Here is a 26,279-nt window from a genome sequence, read left to right on the forward strand (position 1 = left end):
ATTTCCAATTTTCAGTCTCAGGTCTCATAATATAGTTTATAAACCATTTGAATCAAAATCACTCCTTCTTTTCTTCCTCCCTTCCATTCTTCCTTCCTCCCTTCCTTCTCTTTTTTCTTCTTTCTTTCACAGGAGGGCAGTACTTGGGTTTGAACTCAGGGTCTCAATCTTATTAGGCAGAGACTCTACCACTGAGCCATACCTCAACCCTTTTTTGTACTGTTTTTTTGTTTGTTTGTTTTTTTGAGATCGGGCCTCACTTCCTGCCTAGGCACATGCCTGGACTGAGATCACCTGTGTTTCACTTCATATGATAGCTTGGATAATAGGCATGCACTAACACACCAAGCTGCTTCTGCTGAGATGGAGTCTAATGAAAGTTTTTGCCCATGCTTTTTGCCCATGTAGGACTCTGATCCTCCCAATTCCTGCACACACACACACACACACACACACACACACACACACACACACACACACACACACACACACACACACACACACACACCAGCTAGGATGATAGGTGTGTGCTACTGTACCCAGCTACTGGTTGAGAAGAGCTTTTATGAGTGTACACAAACTGGCCTTCAACTTCAATCTTCTTACTCTCAGGCTCCTAAGTAGCTAGGATTACAGATGTGAGCCACTAGTTCCTGATAAAATCTCTTTAAGATACAGATTTCTGGGCCCAAACACATGCTCCATCAGAATCATTAGGAAGAGTTCTAGAACAGGTTTCTTTGGTTGGTTGGTTGGTAGAGGGTGGGTGCGGTGGTTGTGCTGGTCCTGGGACTTAAACTTGGAACCTGGATGCTGTTCTTAAGCTTTTTGCTCAAGGTTAGTGTTCTACCACTTGAGCTACAGTTCCACTTCAGCTTTTTGGTGGTTAATTGGAGACAAGAGTCTCATGAACTTTCCTGCATAGTCTGGCCATGATCCTCAGATTTCAGCCTGCTGAGTAGCTAGGATTATTAGGTATAAGCCACTTATCCTGGCTTGGAACAAGGTCCCTTAACAAGCATTCCAGATGACTTAAATGTACACTAAGTCTGAGTATTACCCATCTGTGTAAGAACTAATAGACCCCCATACTCAATGTAAATATCATTCAATAATTATGAAGATGTCAAGAAAGCAGTATCTTTCTTGTCTTCTAAATCATTTTTCTAATCCTCCTGCCTAGTTGCATTTAGCCCACAGTAACGGCAACATTTTTTAGAGGACAGAAGAAAATTTAAGACATAAAATACTTATCCTCTTTGCCTGGGACTCTCCTCTGCAGAAGGTAAAATGAGATACATTTTATTGATTTTACCAGCATCCAGAAAGCACTTACAAGATCCAAGGTAACCAGGCAGCCTGGTGGTGCAGCAAATGGGCCCTGGTCCCCCTTTTGCCCCTTACTGGCTGTGACACCTTTAGTTCCATCCTTAACATCTGTGAGATCATGTTCCCCACCATCAGTAATACTAGTCCCAAATGGTGGCATGGAGGGCAAAATGGAAATGCTCCTTAACTCTCTATCTAGTACACAGTAAATGCTTCATAAATTCTTAGAATAACAGCACTTTCATGAAGACAATACCACAGTCCTACTCCCCAAAGATGGGATATCGTTTTAACTATTGATGGGGGAAGGGAGTGTGTCTGAACTCAAGCCTGTTTTCCACGGGTTATTTTTAGAATAAAGTTGTCCTTCCCACTTAGGCACGTGGCTGAGCCACAATCTTCCTACTGTAGACTTCCTAATCATTGTTGGAATCGCAGGTCCATGTTACCATGTCCAGCTTCCTTTTGTGGAGATAGGAGCTCACAGGCTTTTCTACATAGGCCAGCCTGACACCAAAATCCTCCTAATTTCAGCCTGCCATATACCTTGGAATGACAAGCGTGCCACATTGCATCCAGCTATTGGTTGTGAATCGGTCTTAAACCACAATCCTATTGTTCCTAGCCTCCAAAGTAGCTAGGATTACAGTAGATCCCCCAATACCCAGCTCATTTTTAACTTGTATAATCAAGATGGCCTCTAGGTTGAGGAAATGAAATGTTTAGCAATTTAGACTTTGGAGCTACTTTCAATCTGTCATGGCAGAGTATGTGCGAAAGGCCAGCCATGTTTCTTTTTCTATCTGTGTGACAGTACTGAGTGTCCCACTCTTCTTAGCTCTAATGCCCAAGTCTCATGTTCTACCATTGAGCCACCATTCCACTTCTGGGCTTTTTGCTGGTTATTTGGAGTCTCTCTGATTTATCTGCCTAAGCTGGCTTTGAACCTCAATGATCAGACCTCAGCACCCTGAGTTACTAAGATCACAGGCATAAGCTACTGGTGCCCAACTGCTAGCAGCTTTTGCCCATGCACCACAATGGGCCTGGATGTCTGCCCCTAACTCCATGTCCTCAGAGGCCATCCTTTGGAACGCTGAGGGTTCCATAGCACAGCTAACAAAGACTTTTGCCTAGTAAGCTTCAACCCATATGTGTTAAGCTCCAGGAAGAATGTGTTCAGTTTTTCTCAGTTTACCCTTACCCCACAGTTGCCTTTTTTCCAAGAATAAGAAGCAAAAAAAGGAAGAAGAGTAAATTGAACAGGGAAGCAGTATGAAGCAGTTCACCACAACACTGTAGAGAATTCTCCCTGGCAGCCCCAATCTCATTTGCCTATGTCAACTAGCATTGCAAAATGCATTTCCCTAGTAGTTCAGTAAAAGTTTCATTTCTTCACAGCCTTGTGAACAGGCCAGAGACAAAGAGGATGAGGCCAGTGGAGTCTTTAAAAGAAGATAAGGAGACAATGCTGTTTGGTCCGAAATTATTTGCAATCTAAAAAGAAAAAACAAAACCCAAAAACTCCACATACAGCCAGGCTTGGGAGGTAAGGAGGCTTTGGTGGGAAGACATGTCTGTCAGTCTGAGCAGACAGACGTGGCAGCTCCCTGCTGAAACCAGATGACCCCTTTAGCAAATGCTAATAGCCAAATACCAATCCAAACCTTCTCTGTCCTTCTCCCTCAAGCTGACTTCCCTCTCTTCCATCAGTCAGGGAATCATAAGACCAGGCAACAGGACCAAATTCAAATGAAGCAGGAACATGAATACAGGGCTTCTGAAGGCCGGTGGATGAGTCTGAGTCCAGACGTCTCCTTCATGGTCAACTCTTAACAACAAACACAGACTATGTTTTCCATAAGAAACTGTCCAACTTGCTGTGCTAGCTATTCATATGAAATCATTCCCCCTCATGGTTTCATATCTGCTCATAAGTATTTGCAACTCAGGGTTTGTTTGCATTTAATGGCTTCCTGGCAAAAGGAATCTGAGATTTTTTTCTTCTCCCAGAAAACCTGCAAAGAGAGCTGGTTATTTGGAGAAACAAGAGATATCTTTCTCAGACATGAACATCAACTCATCCTTGGGCTGACTGGGTACAAATACACTAATGTTATGTTAAAAAGGGTGAACAGAAACATGGATGTTTTGAGGAGTGAAGCTTTTGGAGCTAGCTGATCAGCAGCGATGGAAACTGCTTGGCAAAATCACCTAGTACTGAAGTGATCTGCTGCTACTGTCTTTCCCCTTGGGACAGAGATCACAATTTTATTGATTGATTGATTGATTGATTGATTGATTGATTGATTTAGGTTGAGGGGCCTGAACTCTGGGCCTGGACACTGTCCCTCAGCCCTTCAGCTCAAGGCTAGCACTCTACCACTTGAGCCATAGCGCCATTTCCAGCTTTTTCTGCTTATGTGGTGCTGAAGAATTGAAACCAGGGCCTCATGCATGCAAGGCAAGCACTCTACCACTGAGCCACCTTCCCAGCCCCTGAGATCACAAATTTTACTTTCTTTCTAGTTTTATCAGAAAGCATGGTGTCTGGTATATAGAAGATGTTTTTAACTGAGAAAACACCTGTGTTCCTCAGTATCTGAGCAAGGCAGTTTGAGATTGTTTACGTCCTTTATTAAATGTGGCTATTTGGAAAGGAATACAATCAACCACTTAAAAAAAAACCATTATCACATAGACAGCAAGGAAGACAATGAGCACTATACTGTGACCTACTAAGGATATACATATTTTTTAATTTCCAGATAGCTAGTTACCAAAGAGGAAAAGCTGGCACTGATGCCAACCATGGGCACTTGCAACACCGGTGCATTCATCCCTCTGCCCCCAGGTGTAGCTGGAGAGTACCACCTTCTCCAGAAGCACAGAGACAACTTGAATTGGCAAACCTCCCATGAAGGGTCCTCATCCAATGCCCAGTAGCTACAAAATGAGAACCGTCTATGCCTGGTAGGTGGTGGGTATCTCCTCTGACCAGGCTACCAGGCTGATGTTCACCAGAGTTTCCTCACATCCCTGCTCCTATCCCCACAGTGCTCTTCTCTTCCCATCTCTTATTCTCCAGCTGAACCAGTTGATCCATTTCCTATAATTCCCATGATTCTCTTCCCTGTCCCCAAGCTCTAGACATAAACAGGTTGTGATCATATATTTGTCATCTTCACTCGTTTCCAGCATTCAATAAAAAGCAATTTCTTGAAGATCAGATTCACTTTAGTTCTAGAACATACTAGGCTTGAGATAAATCAAGAAACACAGATCCCTGCCCTCGTGGAATTTACATTTCAGTGACATGTTTGCCAGACTTGGTGTGCTAAGAGCCAACTAGCTCCCAGGCCTCCTGCTCTGCACCTTCTCAGTCAACAATATCACCCTTCACCCACTAGCTTTGCTAACTCAACCTCCAAGATGCCGAATGTGTCAGATATATCTCTAGCTTTCAAATCACTGGCTCCTCTCTGTGCTTCGTTCCAGCCTTCCCCATCTCTTCTGATCTCTAATGGACACCCATACAACCCACTTTCTCCAGTCACCACATGAGTCTTTTAGAAATAAGGATCTGAGGCTATCACTCCATGTCATGATCTTTGCCCTCTGCACACTGCTTACAGAATACAAGGCCCTCTGCCACCTGTCCATGCCATAGTCTCTGACTTGCCTTCTGCTACTCTTCACTAGTCCACTCAATCTACCTGAGTCATCATTCATTCACTTCCACACCTCTTGTCCTCAGTTAGGTTATCTCCCTTCCTTCCCCTGGCCTGCTGAATCCCGGTGCATCCTTTAAGGACCAGCTCCACTGACACCTCTTCTGGGGAGAAGTCCCCTGCAAGAATCCCTCTAGCAAGCAGGAACCTGTTTCCTCCTCCAATTTATTCAACTCTGACATTATACTGATCTGCTTCCTCTTCTGCCTCCTGCCCCGGAACAAGAACTCACTGAAGCTCAAGCTGCCAGCTGTCCAGCTCCAACTCCCTCAGACATCTCAGACCCCTCCCCGCTGCCTCAGACCCTTGTCCCTGACACATCTGACATGCAGAAGATGAGCAAATACACAGCTGTCCATTTGTCCTCACCCTCCTGCATTCAAAGCCTTTTGTTCACCAGTGAGGATCCCAAATGCAATGGAAAGAATTCCTTTTTTCTAGGGATAGTAGACACTAAAGAAAGAAGCCGCTCACCTCGCTTCTGGAAGCAACAGCCCGGTGGAGTGGTGTCAGCCACATGTTGTCCTTGGCATTAACACGAGCTCCTGGAACCAAATCACACAAGTTAGAGGTGCAAAGCAGTCAAGAGACTTTCTGCTACTGTTTGGGCAAAGGCTGTATCTTGTTCCCATTTGCCAGATATAACCAGTAGTTTTGTTTTCATTTCAGTTTCTTTTCTTTTCTTATCAGTCATGTCCTAACAAGATTTTATCTGGGCTAAGGAGACCAGAATAAGTCCGTTTTATTTTAAAGTCCCAATTATTTCCCTAGAGCTAATCCAATGTTTTGATAGAAATAAATCATTTTAACCAGGCATTGATGGCTCACACCTATAATCCTAGTTACTCAAAAGGCTGAGATCTAAGGATGGAAGTTCAAATCCAGCCCCAGGAAGGAAAGTCTATGAGACTCTTATCTCCAATTAATCACAGAAAAAAAAACAAAAACGGAAACAGAGCTATGACCCAAAGTGTTAGAGCACTGGTCTTGGGCAAAAGAAGCTCAGGGACAGTGCCCAAGCCCTGAGTTCAAGCCTCAGGACCAGCACATGGATAGGAGGAAGGGAGGAAGGGAAGAAAAAGGAAAAAGAAAGAGAAAGAAAGGAAGAGAGGGGGGAGAGAGGCAGGGAGAAAAGCCAGGAAGGAAGGAAGGAAGGAAGGAAGGAAGGAAGGAAGGAAGGAAGGAAGGAAGGAGGGAAGGAACGAGGGAAGGAACGAGGGAAGGAATGAGGGAAGGAAGGAAGCTGTCTTCTATGAAGCTGTTGGACATGAAGCTTGTGTGGCTTACTTGCAGTCCTCTTGCTCTGGAGTGGGCAGACAGGCGCAAGTGTGAACCAGAGCCAGTTTACTCATGAAGTGAACAACCAGTTCACACTGAGATGAGCCTCATGCTCAATTCTCTGAAGTCACACCACATCACTTAACAGAAGCTGCCTGTGAATGGATTCAGGGGAAACAGATAGGACATGCTCATAAATAGCCATGAGAATGAGCCTACCAAGTCTATCTGAATACAGAAAGCCCTCAGTAAGAGCTTCCTCTCTGTGGTTCCAAGTTCAGTCTACTGGACAGAGATGAAATGTTTTATACATTTTATAAGAAGAGGAGGGAAATCACTGAATAATGATATCTTTGTGGAGGCATTAAGATGAATTCATTTTAGACTTAAGACAGTGAAACAAGAAGCTTATAAGGATGAAAAGTGAAGACATGGATTAAAGAAATGAGAAAGTAGGGCCAGGGAGAGGAAGGACAGGGGAAGTGCCTTGAGGCCAAGAGCTAAGAAAGTAAGTCAAGTGGAGGCAGAGGCTGACTAAGCGATCTCCAGGAGGCCATGGCTGGCAGTGGAAAAATAGAAAGCTTTAAAAAGGTAACAAGAGATTTCCATGGGTAAAAGTGGCCTAGAAGTTTAGTTCAAGGTACTAACAAGATGAAATAAACCATAAATTTGTTTATTTTTACTGAAGAGCAAATACTATTAGCAGCATTAATTGTAGAAAACAAGAAGATAATACCTAAAACAGAAAAAAAAAAAAAAAAACCAGCCCTTTTTTGTCTGATTTCATTGGCCGGACACGGCACCAGGCGCATATATTTTTTTTTTAATACTCCTTAGAGCTCAACATTATTGTAACGTGCTCAGCAGTTTGAAAGCTACCAATGAATTGTTGCTTAGCTTATCAAGACTAAAATAATCTGAGTGCTAATTCCACTAACTCCAGCTTGCTTAACAGGGTTCCAACAAGCCTGGTGCTGGTAGCTCAGCACTATAATCCCAGTTACTTAGGAGGCTGACATCTCAGGATTGTGGTTTGAAGCCAGCCTGGGCAGTGTGATTCCTATCTCCAATGAGCCACCAAGAATGCAGAAGAGAAGTAGTGGCTAGAGTGGTAGAGTGCCAGCCTTGAGCAAACAAGCTAAGGAACAGAGCCCAGGCCCTGAATTCAAATGCCAGTATTGGCACAATAAATACATATGTATATACATACGTATGTATATACATATGTATTTACATACTGGCCCCTTTCTATTTGTGTCTCAATTTACAGGGAGCAAAAAGCATGGTACTTGCTCCACTGATCAAGGGAACATGAGTACAGAGGTTCTAGAAAACAAAATTCCCACTTCCTAAAACTAATTTTAGATTTCTTCTCTTATGACTCATATCCAATAGAAGGGGCAGTTGATTGTTACAAAGCCAGCTTTTCTGGTTTAGAAAATTAGATAATTCTCAAAAGTAGAAGTACAAATGATCAATCAATATATGAAGAATTTGACTTCTTTAACTGTAAAAGAAATCCAAATTAAAACCATACTGATCCCAGTATGTTACTAGTTTTATACATTTAAAACATTGCATAAAGCTGGGTGCCAATGGATCTTCAGGCTGAGATCTGAGGATCACAGTTTGAAGCCAGCCTGGGCAGAAAAGTTCCATGAGACTTCTCCAATAAACCACTCAGAAAAAAAATAGAAGTGGTGCTGTAACTCAAGTGGTAGATTGCTAGCCTTAAGCACTCTGAGCTTTAAGAGGCTCAGAGACAGTGCCCAGGCCCTGAGTTCAAGTCCAGGACCAGAAAAAAAAAACTAGATAATACTTTGTTATATATTGCCATGTACATGTTTTCACACAAATTACTTTATATTGTACTCACACTGAATTTTCTTGTTCCACCTAACAATACTGTATACTTTCTACCCAGTTTAGCACTTGCAGAATGTGTTATTCCTTTTCATTGCTTACCTGTGTTACAATACAAACACACCACATCTTTAGACATTTCCTCTGTTGATGAACATTTTAATTATTTCTGATAAACCCTTATCCAAACAAGGTTCACAACATGGCATTATAAATCATGGGTAATACATACCTTTGATTTTAATAATTATTTTCAATTCTCCAAAGTGTGCCAATTTATATATTCATAATGTACAAAATTGCTTAATTTCCCCACATATTCATCAACACTTGATATTGCCAGTCACTTAAAATATGACAAATCTGAATGATAATATTGTAATATACACTTTAAAAATCTATTAAAAGAATAGGTAGATTTTTTTTAAAAGAATAGGTAGATTTCATGCTGTTTTCCCTCACTTAGGAAACAAGCAAACAAACAAAACCTACACAGGTACCCAAAGAATTCTGGGAAGTGTAGATATATCTATTACTTCAATTGTAGTATTTCATGAGTGTGTGTGTGTGTGTGTGTGTGTGTATATATATATATATATATGCATAGATATATGTCCAAACTTATGAAACTATATTATATATATATATATATATATATATATATATAATCTATGGAATTCACTGTCTATCAACAAGACCTTAATGAAGATGTTTTAAAATAATTACTGCACATCTGATTAGGGAAAAAATGATGTCTTTTAGTGTTTTTCTGTCTAATAATAATAAAGTTGGGCATCCTCTAATATCTTGTTATTGTCTGCTTTAAATTCATGTTCTGAGAATGACTTCTTTCATATTCTTCACCTATGTCTCCCATTTTTCTATTATTTTAAAATTTGTATTCACAAACTTGTAGTGTTATTACTATCATCATCTATATAGTCTGAAAATGTTGACTTTTATGTCAATCCAAATGTGGCTTTTAATATTAAAATGTTTTAAGTTCTAGAACTAGGAGCCCATGCCTGCTGGGCCTTTGGAGTAACATGCTAGGAGGTGAAGTGGCATCCTTGTTCAGGTGCAGCCTCAAGTCCCTGGAGAAACTGAAAGACATGTGATTAGAAATCCAGCGAATGGCTCCTTTCAAGCCCAGCTATGCCCTCCACGCTGCCACCCTCCTCCTCTAGAAGGATGAATAGGCAGCTGCCAGGAAAGCCTCCTCTCCCTACCCCAGAAATCATGACGACAAAAGCAGAGTCATTTGAGCAATTTCATGACTGGCATCTACTGTTGCCTTCCCTCCCCATCCTCTTCCTCTGAACACTTCAGAGAAGTCTTATTTATCTCTCACAGGGAGACATCAGCTGGCTTGGACTCTGAATTGAATATTTATAACTGATTTTTCCAAAAGAAGCTCCATGTTATTTACCTGCCTGTCAGGCACCATTGTGCACAGAAGGACACAGACTGCACGTCTAATGATTTAAAGGAAAATGCTTTTTACCCAAGAACATTTTAAAGCTTATTTGTGAAAATCATCACTAGGCTAATCCTGCTTCCTCGGAAACAAAGGCCCAGCTAAAAGTGATCGGGTGCAAACCCTAATGACAAATTAAGTAAGTCCTCTTTTCATCTTTCCCTACTACATCTTAATTTCATTCCCAAGAGATCAGGAGTAAAAGGAACTCTGGCATCTTCTCCAAAGGTAAAATTCCTAGTTTCTTAGTTTTGTCATCAAAGAAAAAAATACAGTGAAAATAAAAGAAGTGTAAAAAACAATAATGTTTAAAAAGTAGTGTGATCAAAGTGGGTAGAATGACAGGACATCCCTATAGGGCAGAGAAAATAGTCAATTCTGAAGGCTGCTTTATCCAAAGTTTTCTGTTTAATTGTTGGAATAAATAAAAGGAAGACAGATCATGTGAAATACAATTATAATAGAATAAAATCAATCAAACTATTGATTTTTCTCCAAGGTCATTGGAGCAGCACCCTTTCCTTCCAAACAATGTACTTGTACATGATATCACGTATATAACAATTGTTCCAAACAGTTTGGAGTTGCTCTTAAAGCCAGTTCACACATCTGCCAGAAATGCATATTACTTTATAATAGCACCACATTGGTGGATCCAAACCATCCTTGCCTTTTTTAATCACCCCTCTTGCATCACATTGAAAAATATCAAAGCCATCCATAAAAGAATGAATATGAATCTTGTTATGCATAAGGGGATCAAAAGAAGACTGTACCACAAGCTCTTCAGGCAACAGGCATTTTAAGTGAAAAGCATTATTTTGAAGAAAAATTACACTGATGCTTGTTTGTTGGCATAAATCCTAATAATTCCTTTTATTCAGTGGTTGCACCTCACAAACACCCACAGGAGAATATTTTTCTTCTTCAAAACAGGGCTCAATGAACCTTGCTTATCCCTGAACTTCTGTGGGCTCTGCTTCTAGTATCTCAATTCTGGCCTCAACTCTCAGCTACTGATAGATTCTCATTGACCCCATTGGTCTCAGCCCTAACTCAGCCAGTTTCCAAAGAAGAGCTAGAATCAGGGGAGAAGTCAAGTCAGAGTTTGGATACACAGAGATAACCTGTAAGGTTAAAATTTACCCTTAAGACCTTGTGTCCTTTTATCTGCTAAGAGGTATTCAGTGGTCCCTCCATCTGACTAATAAGAGAACACATCAGTAAGGAATTTCACCACGCTTTGAGGTAACACAATAGAAAATACAGCTGCAGTGCCTTGTTCTGGCAAGGCTAAATTATTTTCCAGCAGGGAAAGCATTAGCAATTCATTTATCATTCAACCAGAAAACAGTGTTGTTGGATTCCTTAAAGGGTGTTCAAATTTGAAAGCACTATGTTCTTGCAATGGTATTTCTTTAGGGCTATAAAATATTTTTTAAAAACTTCACAGAAAATAAAAGCTATACGAATTCCAAAAGCTGGCCTTGGGTTCCACAGCTGGATAATATTGCTAGAACATTCCCAACACTCTTCTATGCTCTAAGGCATTCCCTATTTGTTGGGGCCAGGTGACAAGTAGGAAAAGAAAATTCCACAGTGAGTTGAACCAAAATTATACTAAGAGATTAACAGCTCTGTAACTCTAAGACCAAACAGGTGTACAAGATCAAGATCTATGCAATAGCATCATAGAAGGGAAACAGGCTCTGTTGGGGTGGGGGTTGGGAGCAATGGGAGATACTAGTAGAGGGGGTTGGGCTAACAAGGGGAATTAATGAGGATGGATATGGTCCAAGTAGTTGTTTGAATGTATGAAAACAGAAAAATGAAACCTGTTGAAATTGTTTTAGGAAGAGGAAAAAGAGATAGGGAGAATAATAGAGCAAGTGAGAGTATATTGAATATATTGTATAAATGGTATGGAAATGTCACAATTTTTTAAACCCCACATAAATTATCTATGCTAATATTTTAATATGAATATTATACATTGATAGTATTTGGTGTCATCAAAGTAAACAATGGGCAAAATACAGAAACAGGGCAATCAGGAAGAGACATCCATCCACACTTCTTAAAAGTACATAAATCTCCCTTTAAGCAAAGATTAAGAATCAGGTAATGCACTACTGTTTCCTCTCTCTCTTGCATAAAGGCTCTTCCTTGTTTTCCTGATTGGTTTGTTTGTTTTTTTAAAAGATGTATGTAATAGTTTTTCTTGGTTTTCCTGAATCAGCCACAGTTAGAAAGAGCCTGGTAGACACTACACTCATGTGGAGGTGACGTGAAATCAAGTTCCTCATGCCATCATAGATCTCAGTAAAGTCAACTTCATGATACAAAGTTACAGCCCTCCCTTTCAGAAACAGAAACAACCACACAAAGTCTGGCTCTAGGACACAACTTTAACCATGCATATTTATGACACAAGCATTGCTCAGAGTTCTTCTAATACAAGTCAAACATCCCTTATTCAAAATGCTGAAGCCAGAAGTATTTCAGAGTTTGGATTTTTCCTTTCTTTCTTCTTTTGTTTTTGAAATTTTGAATAGCTAGGTACATTTAATAAGATATTGTAGATATAATCAAGCCTACTCAAGAAATTCATTTGTTTCATACATACATTGCACACTTAGCTTGAAGGTAATTTTACACAAATTTTTTTGTTTGGTTAGTCGTGGAGCTTGAACTCTAGGCCTGGGTGCTGTCCCTCAGCTCTTCAGCTCAAGGCAAGCACTCTACCACTTGAGCCACAATGCCACTTCTAGTTTTCTGGTGGTTTATTGGAGATCAGAGTTTCATGGACTTTCCTGCGTGGGCTGTCTTTGAACTGAGATCCTCAGATCTCAGCCTCCTGAGTAGCTAGGATTAAGGTGTGAGCCACCAGCGCCCGGCATTTACACAATATTTTTTATTGCACCTTTTTATGTTGACTGTGAGCCAGCACATGAGGTCAAGTGTGAAATTTTCTACATGCAGCATCATGTGGGCACCCAAACTGTTTTGGATTTGGGAGCATTTCAGATCCTTTTCAGATAAGGGATGCTCAGCCTGAACAATATTTACATCACAGTAAGGTTAGTTGAGACCATAAGGTGTCTAATTACAAAATTCTTTATTTTACACCTCCATTGACTCTGCCTACCATTCTCTGTGGGTCAAATTTCAGCTGTCCAGGCAACTGGCCAGGTGTGCACTGGCTCTTAGCCATAGTCTGCACCAACACCAAATAATAGATGTTTGTTTGTAACTCAGTCCTGGAACCTCTTTAGATGTGTCACAAAGCCTATTCTCAAGAGCACAAGGAATGCCAAAAAAAAAAAATTCTAACCTTAGCTTTCCATGCAATGTTTAAGAGCATGGAACATACATTTCCTGGAGAAATTCACCTTAATGACTGGACAACAACCAAACTAAGATATACCACTCTGCTCATGTATGATAGTGCAATCCCTTTTCCACACTGTCCTCAACTGCACAAATACACATATCAGCTCTTACCTAGCACTGCTTACTTTGGAATTCTTCAGTTTCCCTTTACTACCACAAACAAAGCCCAGATTTTACTATAGGCCTTTAGTCCACAGAGGAATTCCCTCCAGATTTTAATCTTCCCCCAAACAAAAACCAGGAGAAAGACAGACAGTTTGTCTATATTTATTACCCTCAAAATAACACTTGTTCACATGCTCCGGGTCATTCCACGGATTTGTCTACAAACACTGAAGGGAAAAACCTGTTTGGTGAGAGGTACTACACATTAGCATTTTAAAATCCATTGTATGGGCTGGGACTATAGCTTAGTGGTAGAGTCTTGTCTAGCATGCATGAAGCCCTGGGTTCAATTCCACAGTACCACATAAACAGGAAAAGCCACAAGTGACACTGTGACTCAAGTGTTACCCTTGAGCAAAAGTAGCTCAGGGCAGTGCCCAAGCCCTGAGTTCAAGCCCCAGAACTGGCCCCAAAAATATCCATTGTAATGTTTCAAATACATAGGATAGAAACAAGAATATCACAAAGACTAGTATGTGCAGACCAGATTGAACAGGTGCATCATATTTACTCATCTTATAGAGTTGTAGTCATCCTTTTTATGCCCTCCTTTGAAGACATTTCTTACTCAACTTGCTCACTCAGAGGGAAGCTCTATTTGGAAACTGATATGGTCCCTTCCCTTCCCTGTCTTCCTACTTTCATGACACAGAGTGGGTCAGTCTTGTACCCACAAGCAAACATGGTGCTGTTTTATAACACACATTGAGTATACACACTCAATGAACAAACTCTTACAACAGAGCTATAGCGTGATGAATACAGTATCTACTTACAGTGTACACAAACTACATGGAGTACATATACAATGTGTCTGAGTAGACGATAAACCAGTTTTATTTTGTTGCCTTTGTAGTTCATATAATTTTTTTAAAAAATCAAAACATATCCAAATGTACTGACTTTGTCTAAAATATTGGGCCTGATTAGATATACAGGAATCAGACTTCCAACCAGACTTTACTGGAATAGTTATAACAATTACTGCCTTTCACTTATAAATAAAATTGCCGATTGAATAAACTTCCATAAGCACAATACAGAATTGTTTCTGGGGCTTAATGTAGTCAATCTAATAAAGTGGTCGTTTAAACTTTTACCTGCAGTTGTGTTTTCAGCACAATGGTTATTACCTGACAGAATGAGGAGTTCAATGATCTCTGCGTCTCCCAGAAATGCAGCCACATGAAGGGGAGTTCGTTTCTCCGAATCCTGAAACAAACAATGTCAAAGATTACACAGCAGGCCAGTTGGCTGATGGAGGTGTCCTTTGTAGGCATAATTAGTGCATGTTACACACTCCGAGGTTAATGCTTGTGGAATGAGCTTGAAGGCCAAAACACCTATTCAGAGGACTCTTGGTTATACTTTTCTCTAAGCACACCTGTCACCTGTACAAAGTTTTCCATTTTCTGAGGCTATGTTTGGTTTTGCCTGCCTACTCTTTTCACTGAAGCCCAGGTCAGGTACTAGGTAGACCATCCTGCACCGGGTGATGAATTTCAATTTATTTCTAAACCTTTAGTTTGTTTAAAAAAAAAAAGAAAAGTTTCTTGGGTGCTGGTGACTCATGCCTATAATCCCAGCTTGTCTGGAGACAGATCTGAGAAGTCAGATTAAAAGCCAGCCTGAACAGGAAGACAGGAAAGTCCATGAGAGACTCTTATCACCAATGAGCTGCCAAAAAACAAAGCCCGAAGTGGAGCTGTGGCTCAAGTGATAGAGCAGTAGCCTTTTGTAAAAAAACTAAGGGACAGTGCCCAGGCCCTGAACTCAAGCCCCAATATTGGCATATACACAAAAGTTTCTCATACCTCTCCAATTTATCTTGATTTATTTTCTTTCTAAGGCAACAGAGTAGAATTAATTGCTTACAAGAACATTAGACAGGAGTACAGCTCTTTTTCCTTTCCTATCTTCATCAACTATTACCTAGACCTCTGCTCATTCACATAGTGCATACTGAATGCCTGCTCCGTGCCAGGAGTCTAGTTCTGGTGACAAAGGGAGTACCAGTGGGAATAAATGACATGTGAGATCACTTCAGATGGTGACAAAATTTAAAACAAAATGGGATGAAGTGATTGTGAGGAGAATAGGCTATTCACTTGAGATATTAGTGAGCCATGGCCTTTCTTTATTGGGAGTCGGTCCTTTCTCAGGATGTTGATATTTACACTGAGATCTAAGGCAGATCTGTGATCTGCTTTATAGATGAGAAGATTGTGGCTCAGATAGATTAAGGAATTTCCTCAAGATACCACAGGGATCTAGTACAGCTATGGGAGACCTTGACTGTCACACTCCTAAGTCCTTGGCCAAGCACTTAACATATGCTGAGAGGCAGCATGACAACACACAGGGGAAAATATCACTTACCCACGTATAAAGTATCAGTGATCTTATCTATCTTAAAGAACCAATAAGAGGATTTGGGGTATGCAGTATTCATGCCTAGCAAGCCCTCCATGACTGTCATCCGCAGGACAGGTAATGCTGTCTTCCCCCTTCCTGACTCAAACTTTCTCTAGGTAAAGATCAGATTATCCTCATGGAAGCAGCATGGCAGTGTTTCTGCATAGATTGGCTGAGCAGGCTAGTCCACACAAATGGCATCCTCCATAACCTAACTATCCACCGTCCCATGACAATGATAAACAAATGTTGTATGCTCTGTGGTTTCTCCTACACCCAGCATGCATTTTAGTTTCAAGATGCTTGGGTTCACTGTTGATGTGAATCAGCATTCCTATTCTCACTTTGTGTGTATGTGTGCTGGTCCTGGAGCTTGAATTCCGATTCTGGGCACTGTCCCTAAACATTTTTTGCTCAAGGCTATGCTGTACCACTTGAGCCACAGCTCTATTTCTGGCTTTTTAGTACTTAATTGGAGATAAGATTCTCATGGACTTTTCCTGCCAGGGCTGGCTTCAAACTGAGATCCTCAGATATCAGCCTCCTAAGTGGCTAGGATTATAAGTGTGAGCCACCTGCTGGCCAGCCGGTTTGGCCCTATTTTCACTTAATTAGCCTGAGGCTAGTACTCTTATTTCTCACAGCACATGTCCTCTTCTTTTCCTCTGTCTCTTTCACACTATTGCTTTTAGGCATTTTGTGACTCACTATTACTAAAGCAGATGGCAGGCAGGGAATACAACAAGAATTGGTCTTCAAGCCAGCCATTTGTTAGAAGACTTGGTAAATGGTTTTATAAAGGGATGAACTAACAGTAAGTAGATAAAAAGAGGAGTTTGAATTAGCTAGAAACTTATATTGTCTATGTATATTATAAGTAATTACTCTGGATAAATGGAAACAGAACAGTCATGCACTATAAAATAATGGATTGCCGGGAGAATTCAGTCAGATATATAACCAAGATGAATTCTAATAGCGCCATCATTCTGTCTTTGATTCAATGCTTGAAAATATATTTGCTAACTTGAGAAGCAGGTATATTAACTTACATAATAATCTACACAAATTATTGAGACCAGACTTAAACACGAGTATTTTTTCTACTTAATCTACTGGTATTTCCTACAGTTTTCATTTTAACTTCATATTTTCTTTGAGCTTTTACTGTAGTTAATTTTTTTTTACTCTTGGGTTTGAGGATAAGAGTTATGTAATTACATGCTCTTCTTTGAATTGAATTAGATCCAGAGTTTGGTTCAGCAAATTCAACCTTGTCCAAGCAATTTAAACAAGGTCTCCTCCAGCCCAAACTATGACTTCATTTGACCTGAAGCAAAGGCAATGATGTTTGAAAACCTGCCCTCAAATTAAAAGCCAAAAAATTTTCAACATCTCTCCCTGCCTTGCAAATTTGATTGGGCTGTCATTATATGACTAGTTTTGCTGATTCTATATCCTTTCTATGACACAGCTTGTTCAAACAAAAGTTCCTATAATATTAAAAGGGTGTGTTCTGTGAGATCACATAGTAAAAATTCTTGATATGAATGAATCCGGGCTTTGCTGCTAACATGCATTTGAAGCTTTCCGGTTGCCTCTTGGACAATGATGCCAATTGACACTCCCCTTAAGAGACATGGCAAAATAGACACATGAAGAAACGCTCAACCTCCCTAGACATAAAAGAAATGCAAATCAAAACAACATTGAGATACCACCTCACTCCAGTTAGAATGGCTAACATCAAGAACTCTAATAACAACAGATGCTGGAGGGGATGTGGACAGAAGGGAACCTTACTTCATTGTTGGTGGGAGTGTAAACTTGTTCAACCACTTGGGAAAGCAGTATGGAGGTTCCTCAAAAGACTTCACATAGGCCGGGCGCTGGTGGCTCACGCCTGTAATCCTAGCTACTCAGGAGGCTGAGATCTGAGGATCGCGGTTCAAAGCCAGCCCGGGCAGGAGAAACCGTGAGACTCCTATCTCCAATAAACCACCAGAAAACCGGAAGTGGCGCTATAGCTCAAGTGGTAGAGCGCTCGCCTTGAGCTGAAGAGCTGAGGGACAGCGCCCAGGCCCAGAGTTCAAGCCCCACGACCGACAAAAAAAAAAAAAAAAGACTTCACATAGAGCTCCTCTAGGACCCAGCAATCCCACTTTTGGGCATTTACCCAAATGTTTACAAACAAGACCACACTAAAGCTACCAGCACAACTATGTTTATTGCAGCATTATTTACCATAGCTAAGATATAGAACCAACCCAGATGCCCCTCAGTAGATGAATGGATCAAGAAAATACGGTATATATCCACAATGGAATTCTATGCCTCCATCAGAAAGAATGACATTGCCCCATTTGTTAGGAAATGGAAAGGCTTGGAAAAAATTATATTAAGTGAAGTAAGCCAGGCCCAAAGAAACATAGGACCCATGGTTTCCCTTATTTGCAATATCTAGTATATGTCTGAGTCAAGCAGAAAAGGTCAGATAATGTGATGTTAGGAAAATGAACCCTTAGATATGTATTTAAATGTTTTTTTCTTTCATGCATTTGTTTCTAATGCATTTATAAGATTATTTCTTTGTTGCTCTGTATGTCCCTCCCCCACAGTATAACCCCTGCTTTTACTATATTTGATGTCGGTATAATTTGTGGAGGGGAAGGGGAAAAACAAGTCATTTAAGGATACAGGTGGACCCGTTGCAACAATGAGAAGTACAAGTTGTCATGTCGAAAACGAACTTTACAACTTTGGTGGGGGGGGGGGGGAGAGACTGGGAAGGGATGTGAAGGGTAAACAAAGGAGGAGGCTACAATGCTTGATAAGAAATGTATTCATTATCTTGCCCACGTAATTGTAACCCCTGTGTACAGTATGTTCACAATAAAAATAAATAAATAAAAAGAGACATGGCAAATGAGTAATGGCAGAGGGGACCTGTATTACAGTAGAAACTATTCAGTTCACTGAAGCAGTGGGTTATGAAAAATCAATCATAAGTACCCTTCAGACCTTAACCCAAACTAACAATGTGTTTCTACTATTGACGGAGAGTTGCTCATACCTACTTGCTAGTTAAGAACCCCAAAGATGGATAAGGATCAGGAGCTGAAGAATAAATGACAGAGTAACAATAATACCCTGTTTAATAAGTTCAAATTAGCCAGAAGGTTGTGATGCCCAAGTAGAAGGCCACTCTATTTTACCATAATGGGGGTAGGACATGCAATGATAAAAGGAGGAGTTAGGTTATGGTTCTGAAGAAAAGAGAATGATGGTAATAAAGCAAATAACAATGAGTTAGGGCAATGTGAACCCTAGAGTGTCTAGAAAAAGAAACAAACCTAACATAATTATAAGGTACTTTTATTTTAGTTTATTTTTTCCAAAATGCCTTTTCATCCATTCTACTACTTAATCATAAAACAGCCCCACCAGGGATATACACATTATACAATGGTATTCTTAGGTCTCATTATCTTCATTTAGAAAAAGAGTTTAATCCCAGCAAAGCATTGAGCATCTAATTCTTAAGCATCAATTTGCTTACCCCAGACATCAAATTGATGATTAAGAATATATTTCCCAAGATAGTAATAGACTCATATAGAGATTAGGCAAAGTAATTAAAACTACTTAAGACATGAAAGGCAAAGCCTAAGTGAAGGAAACATACTTTTATTAAAAAAACAAACAAACAAAATTGCCAAGTATGGTGGACACACCTGTAGTCCCAGAATGCAAGAGGCTGGAGGACTGAGTCCAAGAGTTCAAGGCCAGCCTAGGAAATAGTGAGACCCCATGCAACATAAAAAAGAGGTAGGAGAATATATACAAAGGAAGGGATGCTGGGAGCAGTGCTAGCACAACTAGCAAATTATATTATAAATCACCTAACTGTGGCCTAAAAAGGATAAAAGCTAGAGGAAGTCAAAAGGAAGAAGGAACAAATGAGTATGGTAACTTAGCGATTACTCGTTCAGCCATGTTTTCTAACATAGACATTTACCTAGAAGCTATACTATGCCAGATACACTATGTAGATATTAGAGATGTATAACTGTAATCATCTAGTTCTGATACCAATTGCCAAATTTAAGATACTGCAGCAAAAATAATTACAGGGAAGTAGAAAATAGTTACATTTATGATGTCAAGGGACTTGTGAAAATTATCAAGGATAATAAATGTCTTAGTAAATTCTTTGCCAGATTCATCTAATTATGGACTTCCAGGACAGAAAGTCTCAACAGACTTAATTAATTAATTAATCTCTCTTGACATGGGAAATAAAGGTATTTTGCTCATGACTCCATACAGTTCCTATTGGCTCCAGCTCACCTAAGAACTTTGGCAAACCTGGATCAGACTTCCAAGTCAGTCACAGAACATGGTCTAGGTCTTACAGGATGACTTGGGGTAGTTCCTGGATGGAAATTAGAATCTCAGGCTAGAATTCACAGATTGAAGTGAAACAGATTCAACATGCGAAGGATGTTAGGTTTTCTAATTGGGACCAGGCCAGGCCCAGCATAACATTCAGACAAAATGGCTGGGCTTAAACATTCAAGCCATTTGCATCTATTCCCACCTTTTATCCAGGTGGTTTCTTGTGATTGACCATTATGTGGATTTTAGAACACTCACAGATACAAGAAGAAAATAACACAAATGCAATCACAGTAAGACTAACGCACCAGTACTGGTCCATGAGCATAATTTCAAATGATTGTTCTTTTTCCATTACCTCCTACCTCCAATTCCAGAAAGCCCTTTTCACACAGGTTCAGACACAAGAGAAGAGAGATGATCCAGGTTCCTGTAGGAAATAGAAAGCTAAGCCCTCTCTTTCTATGAATAGCCAAAGATACACATAGCCAGCTGGGGAGAGCAACATTTGCAGCACACTGTAGGGAGATCAGGCAGAGGAAGTTTCTGAGTCAACTGTTTACCAAAGAAGAAGCAGATGAAAGCAAATAGGGAACTTTAAGTATTCCTACAGAAAGTGAGTTTGACATGGACTGAAAGGCTGTTCTGACGCTAAAAATACTGTGTAGACAGACAGGCGCACCCAAGTGTCTGTTTTGAAAATTAAGAATTGCTTTATCACATACTTTGGAAATTCTCAGCTAGAAGTGCATGCTCTACTTTGTCTTCTAAATATGTATCATACAACAACCACTCTACTCTATATATGAATAGCTTACATACCAAGGCAGACTGATGTAGCAATATTAGGAGAATAAGCTCATGAACTACAGAAGTTAATTTCCCATCTTCACCCACAGTCCCCTTCAACTCAAAGCACCTAAAGAACAACTGACAAGTAGGGCTTCTGGAGCTTCGTGCACAATTAAACAGAGATCACCAGACAAGTAGATGTCTGAAGAAACTGAACACAAACTGGAATCCTGGGAACTGTCTCAAATTACATGAGAAGAGCCAAAGCCACTGACTGAAGTGACACAGACTCAACATGAGAAGAATGTTGGGTCTTAAGGTGAGGAACTGGAAAGGAAAGGGAAAGGAAAGAAAATAAATGTTATGTTTCTTTGCAAAAATCTCTGTATTTGCCTTCCATTTTTAACACCTCATAAAATACTTAGAAGTAATTCTGTGTCAAACTTACATGTGTCCTCCAGCAAAACTCAACATGTTCACATTTTTCTATGTCTACTTTTAAAACTGCCTTCAGGGTTAAAGGGCTATGGTCCAACAATGCAAACAGTTCAGAAAATAATGAAGAAAGAGAAAGTGTGTGTGTGTGTGTGTGTGTGTGTGTGTGTGTGTGTGTGTGTGTGTGTGTGTGTGTGTGTGTGTGTGTGTGAATGTGTGTGTGAGAGAGAGAAAAAGAGAGAGGGAGAAAGAGAGAGAGAGACAGGGAGATAGATACTGACAGACAAACACACATGGACAGACAGAGATAAAAACAGTCAAGATGGATTGATTTTAGATCTTCACAGTTACACACAGTGTCCCAGTTCCTATCTCTGTATGGTCTCTGAGCATAAGTGGAGGGAGTTTCTCTAGAGCAGATACCAAGAAAAGGCAATACTTGATCCTACAGTTTATATATGTATTCTATTTTATTAGGTATTGCCAAGTAGCTTTTAGAAATAGTTTTACTAATTTCTATTCCCACCAGTCAACTATTAGCTCCTTTTCTCAATGCCCTTGCCAATATTTGATGTGCTATGCTTCATTCCTTTGTCAATATGATGTGTTCAACATGGTATATTCTGGTTTCTTCAGCTGCAAGCTGTGTGAGCACAGCTTTACCCATTACTGAATTCATTTATTCTTTCTTTTCTAGTGATACGTGGAGTTCTTTGTATTGCTTAATTCAGCTTTCAATGCAAACTCAAGCAATGTTTGCCTAGACATACCAAGATGGATCAATGCCTTCCTCAAGACACTGTCTGAGAAAATCTCAGATTTATAATCTTGTTCATCCTTCATGTATGCAGAAGTTCAAGGCTAGCCTGGGCAATATAGTGAGACCTCATCTCAACTACACAGAAAGAAAAAGAAAGAGCTGGCATTTCCTTGGCTGCAGTCCTCACTCTACATGGGTAACAACAAACTTGCCCCCTCGAGTTCCACCATGCTATTTCCACCCATTACCTAGTTAGCATTTCAATCCATCCATCTGCACGAGAAACAATAGCACAATTTCTCTATCTAAAAAAATCTCATCATAAGTTTCACCTTCAAAATTAAATCTAGCTCTTTATTTTTTGATATTCATAAAAATGTGCTTCTTGGGGCTGGGAAGGTGGCTCAGTGGTAGAGCGCTTGCCTTGCATGCATGAGGCCCTGGGTTCGATTCCTCAGCACCACATAAGCAAAAAAAAAAAAAAAGCCGGAAGTGGCGCTGTGGCTCAAGTGGTAGAGTACTAGCCTTGAGCTGAAGAGCTGAGGGACAGCGCCCAGGCCCAGAGTTCAGGCCCCACGACCGGACCAAAAAAAATGTGCTTCTTTTTTTACTGCTTCATTTTGTCTTCTTTATTTTATTTTACTGTTAAGATGCTGTTCAGAGGGGTTACAGTTACATGAGTAAGGCAATGAGGACATTTCTTGTCGAGCATTGTTAGCCCCTCCTTTGTTGTTCTCCCACTATCCCTTCCCTCCCCTACCTCCCTTTCCCCCCTCTGCCTGTGAAGTTGTAAAGTTCATTTCCAATATACTGTCATTGTTGCAATGGGTCATCCTGTGTCCTTGTTTCAGCATTTTGTTATTCCCCTTCCCCTCCCCAAATTAGACAAATGTATCTAAAAGATGAAGGACACCAAAGTCAAGTACAATGTCCACTGTGGGTATACCATAGGGGGAAGAACATACAAAGGAAACAAAAAAAAAAATCACATAGTACATTTGAAACAACAACAACAAAGAAAGATCTCTTGTGTCAATATCTTGGGGTTCATTTCACTTATCAATCTAGCTCTTTAAACTAAACACAAACGCTTTATCTCTTGTTTCTCTGAGGACTGCCCAAAATATTACACATCAGTGGCTCTACATCCCTCTTTCTCTGAAGCCTTCTTTCTCCTTCTACCTCAGTAACTCAGCACAGAGAGATCTGGTTAAAAACTGAGCAGCTGGGAGCTTCCCTGGGCGTTTGAATGTTGCCCCCCTTTTCTCCTCCCCTAATCTGAGACCTGTGAAGCAGGCTTCCTCAAGCCATATCATCTTCAAGTACTTCTGACAATAAGAGAATTTTATACCCCAAAACACATAATCAACAAAGGCCCCTCCTTAGTCACTTAGAGGTAAATCTAAGACAGACTTGTAAAAGTCTTTGGATAGATAACCCAGGGGCTAATTTCTCTAACACCAAACATGAAAGCATAGAAGTGTGCCCTTTCTAAACTGAGAGACGAGGACAGAAAGCCAAATGAACACACATTGGTTCCTATATAGAGCTTTCTGCTTAGTGAGGTTGACTGCAAAACGGCTGATTATGGGTGGTCCTAGAACTGGGATTGTCTCACAACACAGTTCTTGGAGATAAAGGAGAGACATCTCTTCACCTCAAGGGCAATCTCAATAAACTATGCCTCCTTGAGAACAAGCATCAGGAAAAAGATCACTAGAAATGCATGTGACCTTCATGAAATTGGACTTCCGAGGTCATTTCCCTAACCCAACCTCAATAGGTTAAGAGCTCCTTAGATTCTTCTCATGACAATTTGGCTTCTAAGAAGACTTCTAGAAGAATAGAGAAGGCAAGAAGAAGGCCTTCCCTTACAAAATCTCAACCCCAAAGATGACACAGAGAAGTAACAATCCATGAGAGTACTAAGCATTATATTTTTTTTTTCTGACTGGCTTTGCTGGCAAGTATTATCTTTTCTCTATTGAACTTACACATTCGTGGAAATGAGTTTAAATGTATTTTGTTCTATATACCAAATGATTTGTGAAAGTGATCTGCATATTAAAGTATGTAAAATCAAATAGATTTTTCCATGGGATTATAAAATAATGACTAAAAACAGGTTCCTAGAGATGAGGCTCCTGGGCCATTAGCTCTTGATGGCTCTAGATTTGAGGTCTCCAAGGGCCCTTTCTAGGCACCCTGACCTCAAGCTGTTCAGATGCAGGCCCATCTCTCTAGCACATTAATGTCCACTTCCTCTAGATAGGGACATTGGTCAGCTCACACTCTGCAGGAGTCTCATGGCTATTCCTCCATCAGCCATCAGCTACATACTAGCCCCACAGTCATTGCTGTGCTTCATTCATGCTCAGTCACCATTAGTAAGCCAGCTAGGTAAATGCCTTAGACCATAGAATGTACTCTTATGTGGCATTTACCTCTCCATAATCTTCAAGTTAATGTTCATCTTAGGTCACACTCCCAAGAGGATATACTTACATTTTAAGCACAACTATTCTGATATGATTTCCCTTCCCACCTTAGAAATGACAAGAGTTTGGACTTCATTTTCTGGATGTCAGAAGACCACACCTACAAAGCCCTATGACCTTTGAACTACTTACGCCTTCTGCTGTAAAACCTTCCGTGCATCTTTACTCTGCCAAGACGACTGGCAGCAGTGCCTGTTGTCCAAAAGGCAAGTTTCAGATGGATGGTATGATGTTTTCAGACATGGCACAAAATGGCTCCCTGGAGAAGCAGGGACATTTGTCATAAAGACAGTGTTTATCTTAAAACAGAGAGTTCTTGGCTTGGAGTCTTGGAGTCTCTTAGAAGAGTCTATTTGCACTAAGTCTGAGAATCCTTTTGTCTGAAACTTCTCTGGCTTCCACCATACTGTTCCTACTCTATACTATAGGCTTCTGTGAAGAGACCATCACAACAGCCTGCTTGCCCTGGCTTCTTCTGCCTCCACCCACTTGAACTGGGATGCAGACAGGTGGGGTCTAATTATTCATGTCTGAGTCAAAGTAGTACCACATCTGGTATACAGCCCACACTCAATAGATGTCTTGGAGCAATTTCAAAGTTGTATGACTAGACTTATTCTTTCTTAAAGTTTGTACCCCAAAAAGAAGACGATCTGCCTACATGAGGGTGCCTTCAGGTTTCTGTGTTGAGACAGAGAACTGCCATGGACAGGATCTGGATCCAGTGAGCACTATGTTTGCTCATGGCTACTAGCCTCCCCTAAGCTTAACTGAAGAGAGGCAGCCCCTTCAGCCCACCATAAATGGTGGGGGTGGGGAGGGGAAGAAGCTGGCCTTGCTTCCAATCTCAACCCTTCAGCCTTCTATCAATCATAGGCATGATTTACACCTTACTTTACCCAGGGAGGAAACCAGGATTGCTCTGAAGATGTTAACAGGAAGTCACAAGGATCGCTGCTCATCAGTGATGCTCACCAGCCCTATACTATGAGGACATCCAGCTGTGCACTTCCGGTTTCTATCACAACTCACCTACAATAGTGAGACCTAGAAGATGCCATGAATGTGACATAAAGGGTGTCTAAAAAATGCCAGTTCCTAGGAAGCCAGTGGCTAGTCAAACCAGGACACTGAGATCTTTAGAAATGTGGACCATGTATGTCATCCTTGTCTGGCCCCCAACATGTACATGAAATGATTCAAGGCTCCCTCTGAAATGAAGCTACTTGTGTGAAATATGCCCAGTCATGAGAAACATGGATACTGGAACAGAGTCATTGAAATTAGAAAGAGCCATTGGAGATGGGAAGGGGAAACAAAGGAGGAGGCTACAATGCTTGATAAGAAATGTACTCATTATCTTGCCCATGTAATTGTAACCCCTCTGTACAGTATTTTCACAATAAAAAAAAAGAAAGAGCCATTGGTAACATTTATTATTAGGCCAGAGAAGGCCCGGAATAAGGATAAGGAGAATTCTGCTTCTTACAGGACAGGGATGAAGGGAGTGGCATCAGGGAGCAGTTCCACTCATGTTTAAGGAAGAACAAGAAAGGAAGCAGGGTCACAGGCAATCCTTCAAGAATTTCCTAGGACGAATTTCCCAAAGTGGCTGAGGTGTGCTGGGAGAACCCCAGCTCTGACATGTTGTCATTACAGGCAAGACCCTGAGTTCATAGGAAATTGAGTTCAGAGGATGAGAAGCTACTGCACTTCCTACCAGGCTGAGCAGGACTTTCCATATT

The 26,279-nt window shown here is 40.6% G+C and overlaps 1 protein-coding gene across 4 annotated transcripts in view; it reads right to left on the reverse strand.

The window, feature by feature from the left end:
* Positions 1–26,279, reverse strand: part of Ankrd44 (ankyrin repeat domain 44) — a 300,455-nt gene that overhangs the window by 130,575 nt on the left and 143,601 nt on the right. For all 4 annotated transcript variants that reach the window (XM_069995713.1, XM_069995712.1, XM_069995714.1 and 1 more), the window contains exons 3-4: positions 14,370–14,448; positions 5,535–5,605 (exon numbers count right to left, since the gene is read on the reverse strand). In XM_069995713.1, coding sequence (XP_069851814.1) covers positions 5,535–5,605; positions 14,370–14,448 — 150 coding nt within the window. The remainder of the gene's footprint in view (positions 1–5,534; positions 5,606–14,369; positions 14,449–26,279) is intronic.

Source organism: Dipodomys merriami, unplaced genomic scaffold (assembly GCF_024711535.1).
Source record: "Dipodomys merriami isolate MVZ:Mamm:240054 unplaced genomic scaffold, mDipMer1.0.p SCAF_49, whole genome shotgun sequence".
NCBI classification, from domain to species: Eukaryota; Metazoa; Chordata; class Mammalia; order Rodentia; family Heteromyidae; genus Dipodomys; species Dipodomys merriami.